General features: G+C 46.5%; 1 protein-coding gene across 2 annotated transcripts in view; it reads left to right on the top strand.

The window, feature by feature from the left end:
• LOC118390537 (dachshund homolog 2) overlaps positions 1–12,630 on the top strand; it is a 138,459-nt gene that overhangs the window by 120,762 nt on the left and 5,067 nt on the right. Inside the window, exons 8-11 of one of the 2 annotated variants that reach the window (XM_052457432.1) lie at positions 7,724–7,869; positions 8,043–8,190; positions 10,367–10,513; positions 11,266–11,331. In XM_052457432.1, coding sequence (XP_052313392.1) covers positions 7,724–7,869; positions 8,043–8,190; positions 10,367–10,513; positions 11,266–11,331 — 507 coding nt within the window. Of the gene's footprint in view, positions 1–7,720; positions 7,870–8,042; positions 8,191–10,366; positions 10,514–11,265; positions 11,332–12,630 lie in introns of both variants that reach the window. The other variant, XM_052457431.1, reaches the window with a different exon arrangement.

Raw genomic sequence — 12,630 nt, 5'->3', positions numbered from 1 at the left:
GGACGATACCAGTACCAGGTCCTTTAAAAACCTGCTACTTGTGAAATATTGTGTGCTATAGCCTGGAAAAGAAATACGTTTGACTCTGGACGACAACCATAATGATGTTTGTTTCCAACATTAGGGCTGTTTACCAAAATGAGTTCATCCGCTCGCCATTTTGTTTCCTTGCCACGATAGCAACGAGTATTGCTGTACTGGTATCGTCCTACTTATGACCTTTTGTATACGTTACGAGGTCCTTATTTTGTCTTTGTTCTTTTCATCTCATGTTGTCATTCTCCTATATCCTTTCAGTGTACGACTATCTTTTACCTTTACATGTCTACTTTATTATAGACGTTACGTTCAGCCGGAGGAAAATCACACTGTATTCCTTCTGAATGACAAGTATCACTTATGGAAGTGGAGACTCAGCCAAGAGGAATGTCTGGCATGAGGAAAGGTAAACGCTCACTTATCAATCCAGCGCTCCACTCTCGGATCTGTTTTCATCTGGCACGTCCAAGGAAACGGCTCAGGATGTACGTCCCTGTGTGTGAATGTACAGGAAGCATCAGGGTCCAGATGGGATCTGAGATCAGGCAGGTTCTGTGTTTATACCCACCTGTGCATCAGATTAAACACCCTGCTCGAGGATACATAGCCGTGTCCCACCTGGGAGGAGTGGAAACTGAGGCCTGGCACGCCATCCGTCCACTTCCTGTCCCTCTTAGCGAAGCTGCACCAAGGCATAGCTGGATGACGTATGTTTTGTGTTAGTCCAGGCTGAATGGGCCGTAGAGTGAAGGCCTCAGTAGAAAGCAAAGTGGACTCAGGACCAGTCAGGACCAGCCAGTTTTCCACAAGGCAGATATGAGGCATCTGGTTACAATCAATGTTTCCCTCCGCCATTATGAAATTAGCTGTGCGGAAATGATTTGAAACGGCCTGTAATGATTTCTGATAGAAATGTGCAGCATTGTTTCGCTCTTTGAGATAAGCGAACCGGTAAATCAGTCAAAACAAATGCAAAGAGCCCCTTCGCTGGGGGAGGAAAAATTATTCCCCCCACCCCCCCCCCCCCACCCTTTTTTGTTCCAAGCCAGGAGTCTGTACTTTAACTGCGTCAGCTTGGCTGCGTTTCACAACTGATAGCTTCTTAACTTCTTGGCGACAGATGTGGTTATTCTTTGCGAACGCAAAGGATAAATAAAAAACACGTCATAAGCCTTCGTCGATTTTTTTTTTTTTTTTAAAGAGCTCCGTCCTCTTATCTTGTTGGGGGCCTATTTGTTTATGGGGGGGAACACTTCCCTGTAATGTGCAGAAGGGACCATCCGCGCAGGCGGCTTTGAAGACCCTTTTGGATCATTAGGCTGATTGCGGTTCTAAGTGAGTTTGTGATGGTTTAATTAAACTCCAGCTTTAAGCTGTGGGCCTCTTCAGTCTTCAGTAGCCAGTTGGTTGCTGTACACACACACACACACACACACACACACACACACACACACACACACACACACACACACACACACACACACACACACACACACACACACACACACACACACACACACACACACACACACACACACACACAACTTCTCTGCTTCTCTGTCTCAAGATGGATACATAAATAAGTACTGTGCTGTGCCTCCAGACCGGAGACGTTGTTGTGTTTGTGGATAGCAGAGTGAGCCATTATAGTCGCTGGTTAATTTAGGGCAAGGTTGTTAGCGATTGAAAGTCACCCGACTCACCAGCACTCTTGGCTGAGTGGCTGGGTAATAAATTATCCCACTCGTTCCTGTCAGAGGGGGGTGGTAGGGGGAGGGGACAGACAGGTGCTGTGGTTCTGCTCTGGTTCTGGGGGTAGATTGGTGGGTGGGTACCCACTCAGACTGAACCTGTTACTGTTACCTGGGATGTGTTCTCTCTCGGTGTCCGAGTGAGGCATCCGGGCAGGAAGGTGGAGTTGGCAGTGTTAGTGTCATGGCAGGATGCCATTATTCCCACTCCCACACACATGGTGCATCCCGGGCCAGGGGACACATGGTGCTGCCTCCCACTACCTAGGCCTAGTCCACTGCTGCTTCGACACATACACACAAACTGCAGAGGGTTTGGTTAGAGCCCAAACACCTTTATAAAAAATGTAATTTTAAAAAGTCTGAAAATGAAATTCAAAGGATTTTTGTGCTGGATATATCAATCCCCCATTTCCAACCAATAAACGGTTAGTGATGGTTTGTGAACTCCTGAACAGAAGTATGGACTCTGACTCTGACTCTGCCTCTCTCTCTCTGCCTCTCGTTCTTTCTCTCTCTCTCTCTCTCTCTCTCTCGTTCTTTCTCTCTCTCTCTCTCTCTCTCTCTCTCTCTCTCTCTCTCTCTCTCTCTCTCTCTCTCTCTCTCTCTCTCTCTCTCTCTCTCTCTCTCTCTCTCTCTCTCTCTCAGCTCTTCATCTCTCCTGGTCCAGAGAAGTGTTGACCCAGTATTTCTCTCACTTAATATTCCTCATATCACTACTCAAAGGCTAATTGGGGGAAGAGATACCTCATTAAGGTTCATTTGATCTATGCATATTCATTAGCTGGAGGTTGGTGCATTAGGCAAGAAAACACACAGAGCCTCTCATCCCTTTGAACGTGTTTAGTTATGTATTTACCTGCACACTTCCTGTTTATATTTGTCCACCTAAATTGCCGTCTCCCCTTTTTTTTCCCCCTCTCTCCATCAGACACAAGTTGTGAAGTGGGAATCCCCACGTGAGTTCTGTGAATTAGAACAAACTTTTCCTCAAATCAATCTTTTTTTTCTCCCATAATGTAATGGACACGTAGGTGCTCTGTGATGTTGTGCTCTGTGATGTTGTGCTCTGTGCGTTCACAGCAGTCCTTACAGACCAGAACGCTAGCTAGCTACCTTCGGGGCAGAGATCAATGCAGTGCCAGCTTTATGGGCCCGACTGCAGCTCGCAGACGGCACTCAGCGCTAATTTACATTCCTTCAATTCTTTATCTTTAGTGCTTTTTAGCAATTTAGTATACGTCGACTTCCACGTATGGCAGTTAAAATATAATAAAAGGACCCCCACGCACACTTCCCCAGCCCTGTTCTTCAGTTTCACTTTTATTGTCATGCTTTCATCTTCGGAAAATAATGAACATTGGCCATTCCTTCTTGACTTGGTTAAGCTCATTAAGTTCACCTTGTTTTTTTTTGTGTGTGTGTGTTTTTTTTTTGTTCTTCCGCTGTGAGCCTGGTTTTAATGCACTTCCAGACTGTTCTCAATCCAGCCTGTCGTTCAGGGGGTTTGTCTTGTTTGAAAGTCAGGGGGAATGCGGCCTTCAGGATTATTTGGAAGTGGTGGAGTAGATTAATATAATTCTGTAACTCTGTCAGTGGATTTGAGATGCTTTTTTCATTGTTTCAACTGCTGATTGCCACTTTAAACGTGTTAGATGAAATACAGGAAAAAAACATATAGACATGCCAATTCACTTCCAGCTTCATTTTGGCAGACTATTTTGTTAACACCAGATTTGTCAAATGTCTCATTACAACAGCTCACATCTCTTCCTAATTGGTAATTGGCAAAAACAGACATTGTTGACATACTGTAGTCTAAAGTGTGAATCTCTGAACATATAGTTCCAATTCCAGAACAGTAAAAGCTCCAGCAGAAGCAGGTGTGTGTGTGTGTGTGTGTGTGTGTGTGTGTGTGTGTGTGTGTGTGTGTGTGTGTGTGTGTGTGTGTGTGTGTGTGTGTGTGTGTGTGTGTGTGTGTGTGTGTGTGTGTGTGTCGATCCGAGCAGAAAAAAGCCACCCCTGGAGTCTCTTCCTCCTGCCAATACTCTGAGTCCTGTTTGATTGGAGTATTTCTCTGAGAGCACTATAAATATCATCAAGACATTTGGTTCCCAGAGCTTTATGGCTCCCTGGGTGCCTGTTGTCAAAACCTGCCATCTTGTTGGGAATAAATAGATAGTTGGCAGGGAAGAGATCCATCTCCCTTCCTGCCCCTCCTGTGAGTTGTGCTTCATCACGACTGCTTGGTGCGTTGCAGGGGGGTGGGGGTATTGAGTACTCTGCCTCTCTCTGCTCTACCAGCTGCTGGAGACTGATCCTGGGTTTGTGATACACGTAAGTGCCGCTGGGGGAGTCGAATGACTGAACAGCGCCATGCATTTATCAGTCCACTTAAACACAGTGGAGCCTCTGTGCTGGAGAGCAGACTGAAGGGTGCTGTTGCCAGGTGATTACAAGTTTTTTGGGGGAAAAGAGGATGGAACACAAGGGGGCGCCATTGAGATAAGGTGCCGGGCAGAGAGGACGAGTGGACAAAGAGACAGGTTTACTTTTGAATTACACCTGACATTTTTTTGTTTATCATGCGTATGTCATTTAGACACAGGGCATACATTGGCGTATTTGTCCCCGGGTCTGGTTTGTATGGAGATTAGTGAGCCTGCAAGCCAGATAGTGTAAGGATGTAGAGTGTACGACTCTTGAAAGGGCCCGGTGCAGCCCACAGAGCAGCAAAAGAAGATAGAGCAGACCAGGGAAGTGGGTCACCTGTTCTAACGCTATGTGTATCCTGCTGTATCCCATGTCCTGCTAGAGTCAAGATTATGCATTTGATATAATTAACACGTGTACCAAAATGTGTAAATATGTACCTGACATGAAACTCCCCAACCCTAATTATTCCTTTTCTGTCTGTCTTTTGATATCCAACTTGGTCGTCATTATAATTATTTACCTTCCTTGATCCTATGTAAATGCCACATTGAGCCCCCCCTCTCTCTCTCTCTCTCTCTCTCTCTCTCTCTCTCTCTCTCTCTCTCTCTCTCTCTCTCTCTCTCTCTCTCTGCCTGCCTGCCGTTTTTGTTGTTGTTGCAGGCCTGACAATCGCATGGTACCCACCAGGGCTGGCCTAAATCACCATCTAATTGGCTGCTATTGAATATTCAGCAGACAGCTCGGCTACACATGTAGTGAAGTGAATAAACAAGTACATCACATGGAGGCAAACAGCACCGGGGGAGTCGGAGAAAATATGCTGCTGGGGGTAAATTGGGCCGGAGTACGGAGAGTGTGTCGATGGGATATTGCTGTGGATGCTTTATAGGCTTTTCTCCTCTACGCCTATCCTTGCCTGGGCATCTGTTCGCCCATATGGTGTTATGGATATAAGAGCTACTTCTGGTAAGACTGGATGAGGAAGGTTCTCGGTGGTGGACACACAGTCGGGAATGTTCTATTCACATCTGGGACAGAGCCATTCTATAAATGACAAAGTCCTTACAGCGCCACTGTGACAGCTCTTAGAGCGTGCAGGTAAGGAACTCAGCCTTCTGGAGCAGAACACTGGAGCATTCTCTCCCCGTTTGAGTTGCTTTCCTCTCTCTGCTGAGAGCTTTGCGACGAGAGTTGATGGACTCAGCCCACTTTTCAAATAGCTCGCCTTTTGTTGAAACCCTCTGAAACCTCTGTTTTTTTCCCCCCTCCTCCTTCTTTTCAGAAACATTACATTGTCTTTATTTTTAGGGGTAGCAAATAAAAGGCCTTGATTGTTAAATAATTGATTGATTCATGCGGTGAGTTAAAAGGAAACAGCGCTTCCCCCTTCTTTTTGTTTGTTCATTTATTTATTTGTTTGCTCTGTTTGTATGTTGTGGGGGGGTGTAAGTGGAGGGTTCTGAAGCCACGTCATTGGTTCATCATGGTCCTTCAAAAGAAACCTGATTCCCAGTCAAGTGTTGTACAATAGCTGTTCCGCACCTCCCTAATGTTACAGCACAGTCGGGCTGAGCGCTGTTCATGTTCTCCAGGTGGGGGACGTGCGCGCACACACACACACACACACACACACACACACACACACACACACACACACACACACACACACACACACACACACACACACACACACACACACACACACACACACACACACACACGCACACACACACACACACACACACACACACACACACACACACACCGTACGCACAGAGAACACTGTAGGCGGCATACACACCCTGCATCATTACTTGTGCGCATTACAGTGACCTGAGACAGAACCAGGGCACTTTGTAAATGTCACGGGCCAGCCCTCTCCCCCTCTTTGCCCACGGAATAAAATGAATTGAATTGTGTGCTATCAGCAGCAGCAGCAAGATAAATCTGTCGTTTAAAAGAGAGTAGTAATTAGGTGTAGAGAGCCTACTGGAGGGAGGGAGGGAGGGAGGTGCTGGGGCACACAGTAGAGTACAGAGCTGCTTTTAGGAGTAACCCAATTAATGTTTTGCATGTCAGCAATCAAGTTTTCGAGATATGTAACTTTGAAAATAAAAACATCTGGTCAGATTTCTGTATTTTGAAAGTTACAAATCCTGAAAACCTGATTGCTGACATGCAAAACATTAATTGGGTCTATATCAACAATGGACTACTGAATGCAATACCAAAAGATACAGTCGTTTTGGGGTGGAGTTTTCTCTTAATGCAAGGGACCAGAGAGGCTCTGTGACAGGGGTGAAGATGAGCTGCTAAGCAGTCCTATAGAGGGCCAGGTGTGGGGGTGAGGAGGGAAGAGAAGGGGTGAGGAGGGGTGAGGAGGCATGGGGGAGACAAAGTCTTTGACCAGGTCCATTACAAAAGCCAAAGATGGGAACTGATGCTCTGTTTGGCAGATGCCATTTTTGAACTCTGAAAATCTTTCCACTGATTCTCAGTTTATCTAAGGATTCACCTCGCACCTCTCTCACTGTTTTTCTTCTCTCTTTTCCCCCTTTCTTTCCCTATCACTCTCTATCTCTGTCTCTCTTAACACACACACACACACACAATCCTCTCCGCTTCACACTATATCTGTGTGACCTTGATCTGCGAACCACTTTCAGTTGGTACGAAAAACTTAATCACAGACTGTCAAACCGTTGGGGGCGGGGGGGTATTCTCTTTTTTTCCACCTCTCTCTCTCTCCACCTCTCTCGTTCTCTCTCCCTCTCTTTACTTTAATGCCCTTTCCAGTACAGGGGGAAATTTATTGCTTGTGGGACAGGTGGAATATGAACAATGGGCAGAATGGAGTGCAGGGTTATCTGGCCAGCCTGGGAGCGCAGCGGGAAATCGATGTGACCCGTGATACACTGTCATCACAATTCCCACCCTGGCTGTCCTATTTGTCTTGCCCCGGGAAGCCGGGATGGCTGGTGTCATCTCGCCGAGCCAGATTATCCGGGTGAATCATGGCTCGAGCCACTCTCAGGCTTCTATCTATTCTCCCCTGGACCGCGGGCCTGTCGTTCCCTCTGTGGGTGGGGGAGGGAGGGATGGATGGAAGGAGAGGGTGGGAGGATAGAGAGGGGCTGTGGGAAGGTAAAATATGATGCTCTTTGCTGTTCGGTAGCTGTCTCCGTGGTGATACTCTGCTCTGATCTGGGGTTTGCGCTCTGCTCCTTATAGATGAACCACTCTTCAGAGAGAGGCTGTGCAGGTCATACAGGCGTCCTCCTCACACACCATCGCACGCTGCTTCCCTCTCTGCCACTTCCCTCTCTGCTGCTTCCACTGGCTCCCATCAGCAATGCGTTTAGCTTTATTAAACTGTTCATATGGTCCTGTGAAGGGGAGGGAATGTGTGTTTGTGCATCAGTTTTATTTGAACAGCTCCGTGACGTGTGATAAAGCTGGTTGTAAAGCCCAGGTCCATTGTGTGTCATGTTAAGCAGATGAGGCGCAGCTGGCCCTGCCCATGATGAAGCCAGGCTTTGAAAAGATGCCCCTGGGAGGACAGACCCTGCCTCCAGGCTTCCCTGCCCCCTTCCTCTTCGCCGACGGACTCAACTCTGTGGAGACTCTGCTCACCAACATCCAGGTAGAGACACACTCTTTATGTCATGGAATAGTGGCACTGGTGGGAGTGGGTGCTGTTGTGTGGTGTTCTGTGTGTGTGTGTGTGTTTGTGTGTGTGTTATGGTGTGCTGGTGGTTAGTGGGGAGTTGAAGGTTAAAGTGCTGCGCTCCTTTCTCTGTCCCTCGGGCGGCGCAGGGCCTGCTGAAGGTAGCGGTGGACAATGCTCGTGTCCAGGAGAAACAAGTCCAGCAGGAGAGGAAGGAGCTCAAGATGGAGCTCTACAGGGAGAGAGAGATGAGAGAGAGTCTGGAGAGACAGCTCACCTCCGAACTGCACAGCCGAGGTAAGCAAGAGAGAGAGAGAGAGAGATGCATATACCGTATATTAATGAATACATATCAATGAATTGGCGAGGACACTAGAACAGTCTTCAGCACCCGGCCTGACCCTACTGGACTCGGGAGAATCAAATGTTTACCGTTTGCAGATGATCTGGTGCTTATGTCACCAAACCAAGGAGGGGCAGAACCGAGGCCAGAAGGGCCTTCTACGCAATGAAAAGGATCATAAAACTCAACATACCAATTAATATCTGGCTAAACTTCAATCAGTTATAGAACCCATTGCCCCTTATGGTTGTGAGGTCTGGGGTGCACTCACCAACCAAGAATTCACAGAATGGGACAAACACTCAATTGCAAAATTCAGAAAATATAGACTTTGTGTACAACGCAAAACCCCAATCAATGCCTGCAGAGCAGAATGAGGACTTGACCTGCTAGTTATATAATAATAATAATAATATATGCCATTTAGCTGACGCTTTTATCCAAAGCGACTTACAGTCATGTGTGCATACATTCTACGTATGGGTGGTCCCGGGAATCGAACCCACTACCCTGGCGTTACAAGCGCCATGCTCTACCAACTGAGCCACAGAAGGACCACAAGGACCACTGTACAAGTCATCAACATCCAGAAAAGAGATGTTCAATTCTGCAACCACCTCAAAGGAAGCGATGCCCACACATTCCACCACAAAGCCCTCACCTACAGAGAAATTAACCTAGTGAAGAGCAGCTTCAGCAAGCTGGTTCTGGGGGCTTTGTTCACAAACACAAACAGAGCCCCAGGACAGCAACAACATTAGACCCAACCAGATTTTGAGAAAGCAAAAAGAGAACTACAGTATTTGACACACTGGAAAGAGTCTACCAAAAAACATAGCAAATTGGAATGCTCTCTGACCCTAAACCCGAGAGTACACAGTGGAAGAATACCTGACCACTGTGACTGAACCAAAAATCAAGAAAATCCTTAACTATGTACAGACTCGGTGCCGCCGTGGGCAGACCTGGCTCTCGAGGGAAGACAGGCTATGTGCACACTGCCCACAAAATGAGGTGGAAACTGAGCAGCACTTCCTGACCTCCTGCCCAATGTATGGCCACATTAGAGACACACATTTCCCCCAGATCACACAGACCCACGAAGAGTTTGAACACAAATCAAACATTGATAAACTCCCGTATCTGTCAGGCGAAATACCGTCACAGCAGAAAGACGTGTTGCCCGTTGCCATGAGAAAAGGGCAACCAGTGGACACACAAACCACATATTCATCTGTTTACTCATCCTCCACTACTCTTCTTACCACAGCTATTTGCACATTGCTAAAACACTGTACACAGCTGATAATATAACATTATCAGCTAAAACATGGCATTTTTAAACCTTTGTCTACTGTTCATTGTCTGGCGGGTTTTGTCGTAAATGTTGTTTCGTGTCTTCGCACTTTTACCTATTGTTTTTGTTCCTTCTCACGTGCTTTGGCAATGTAAAACACGTTTCCCATGCCAATAAAGCCCCATTGAATTGAGTGAGAGAAAGAGATCTGACAGTGGGAATGAATACATGAATATATACATACAGTAAATCAAAATCCAGTCAAAGGAATATGGGCTTGCAGTCTATACTGGACTTGGCACACACACCCGTGTCTGATTTAGATTTGAGTTGTGCATCTTCAACCCCGGCCAAGAAATTAAGGCAATTAGTCGTCTCGGTAACAACTCCAACAATATGTACAGACACTGATTATCTATTAACCATGGCTGTTATTTCATTGCCTGTTATTCAAATGTGTATTTTAATAGAGAGGCAGTAAAGTGATGATTTGTCCAATCAGCTGTGTGTAATTAGAGGTGTTAGCAGCTCTGAGTTAGACAGGGCAGAGCTGGTGCTTCTGCATGGTGCCGTTCGTTCCTCTTTACTGGGAACACGCTTTTTATTTGGCTGTTAATTTGGGAAGAATCGGCACCCACAAGAGCTGCCAACTGGAGACAGCCTAGCGGTTAGCTCTGGGCTAGGCTAAGCTAGGCTAGCTGTTGTAGTACTGGTGAGGCAGCACTAAGGATTCACCGATGCAATGTTTTTTTTTCTCAGTTTGACTCAGTCGAGGTGAGCCTGTCAACTCACTGGCTATCTTTCCCCCTCTCCGTCCCTCTGTCCCTGTGCAGCCACCATCCAGAAGCGCCTGAAGAAGGAGAAGAAGGCTAAGAGGAAACTGCAGGAGGCTCTGGAGTTTGAGTCCAAGCGTCGGGAGCAGGTGGAGCAGGCCCTCAAAACGGCCACCTCCCCAGAGAACCTCTGCATGAGTCTCAACGGTAGGCCTCAACACTCGCATCTCCTGCTCCTCGCCTCTTTAACTCTCCTTTCATCTAGTTTTATTATATTTTTTCACTCTTACTCTCACTCTTAAGTTCTTTCCCCCTGCCCTTCCAGTTCTTGTCTTCCTCATTCTTCTCTTCTTCTTCTGTAAAGCAACGCAGATATTTTCATTCATGTCTACAGCGCAGCGGTCCTAGCGCTTATCACTTCCAGCGTATTAGCATTGTTGCCCTGGGAGGAAATGGATACAGATACTTATCATAAACGCTGTAAATGCAAACGCTTAAAACGGCAAATTGTTTTGATAGCTCCTCATTTTCAGTTGTTTATTTCTGAATATCGTACCAGGAGCAGAGAAGGGGGGCGGAATCAAGAGCACGGCACACATCTGCAAACATTTCAGAGGGCAGAGCAATTATTTCCAAGGCTGATTAAACATGCATTTATTAGAAGAAATGCATTGGGTTTTCTTTCATCTGACGTTGTTGGGGCTAATACATTATTGTGTGAACAATCAGGCTACTTCTCATGCTATTTGCAGAAAACCTATCTCAATCTTATCCCCGTTTCCGTACGATCTCAGATAAGCCCCCCCCCCCACACACACTTAAAACATCATTTGTCTCTTGGATAGAATTTCTCCTCCACCTGGTATATGTACTTACACCGGAGACTGTCTAGATAGGTAAGATGTAGGCTAGATAGGTAAGATGTAGCAGTCCTAACTGACGGTTGTGTTCCATTTCAGAGGCAGTGATACCAGAGGTTGAGCCGGAGCATAACGGCAGCCAGCAGGAGAACTCGGCTGTACAGGGTAAGCATTAGCACACCCTTGGTTCAAGCTCCCTCTCAGTCTCTGGGATCTAGGGGCGGGGGGGGGTCAGTTAGCTATGACTTAGCTCCTGTGTTTGGTACACCTGAGTGTACTAGACATTAGGAGCACCTGATCTTTCCATGACATAGACTGACCAGGTGAATCCAGGTGAAAGCCCTTGTTGATGTCATTTGTTAAATCCACTTCGGTCAGTGTAGATGAAGGGGAGGAGGCGGGTTAAATAAATAAAGATTTTTAAGCCTTGAGACATGGATTGCGTATGTGTGCCGTTCAGATAGTGAACGGGCAAGACAAAAGATTTAAGTGCCTTTGAACAGGTTATGGTAGTAGGTGCCCGGCGCACCGGTTTGAGTGTGTCAAGACATGCAACGCTGCTGGGTCTTTCACACTGAACAGTTTCCTGTGTGTATTAAGGATGGTCCACCACCCAAAGGACATCCAGCCAATTTGACACAACCGAGGGAAGCATTGGAGTCAACATGGGCCAGCATCCCCGTGGAACACTTTCGGCAACTTGTAGAGTCCATGCCCCGGCAAATTGAGGCTGTTCTGAGGGGAAAGGGGGGTGCAACTCAATGCCAGGAAGGTGTTCCTAATGTTTTGTACACTCAGTGTATAACGTCATCTACGGAGTTAAGTTGTGATGCTCCCAGAAGTGTGTACCGCCAACTACATCAAGTCACTATGGACACTACAGTCGACACTTGTCAAAAAGTGTCCATTCTTTAATGCTGACCTTGTACCTATATTTGTCCTGTGTAACTGAGAGCTTTCATTTGGGTGCTGATATCCTTCGTTAAAAAATAAATAAAAGTAGCATTTTCACGCGACGTTGTTTGTGAATGGAGAAGGAGCAGCCCGTCATTTCACGGACCATTTTTGGGGGGTTTTGGCAGGGGACGCAATCAGGACAAGCACAGGTAAGCATTAAAGAATGCATATTTATAAAGTGACCGAGTGGTAGTGCACGTTTGACATCTCCTACTTCATACTCCATTTTAAAACGGTGGATTGCGGGGCGCAATTTGACAGGCGTCACGTCACATATCATATAAAAAATGTAAAAAACGAGAGATTTCCAGCTCTCATAGAAAAGCTGGCAGTTACACAAGACAAACATAGGTAAGGTAAGGCATTGAAGAATGGACATTTTTACAAGTAAAAGGTGACCCCGGTGTAGTTGGCGGTGCACTCCTCTGGGAGCATCACGTTAGAACCCTGGATGGAAGATATTCATACATGGATATCACCAGAGCGAGGGGGCGAGGTAGCATGGTG

This window comes from Oncorhynchus keta, chromosome 11 (genome assembly GCF_023373465.1).
Source record: "Oncorhynchus keta strain PuntledgeMale-10-30-2019 chromosome 11, Oket_V2, whole genome shotgun sequence".
NCBI classification, from domain to species: domain Eukaryota; kingdom Metazoa; phylum Chordata; class Actinopteri; order Salmoniformes; family Salmonidae; genus Oncorhynchus; species Oncorhynchus keta.
This window is presented reverse-complemented; position numbering and strand designations above follow the sequence as displayed.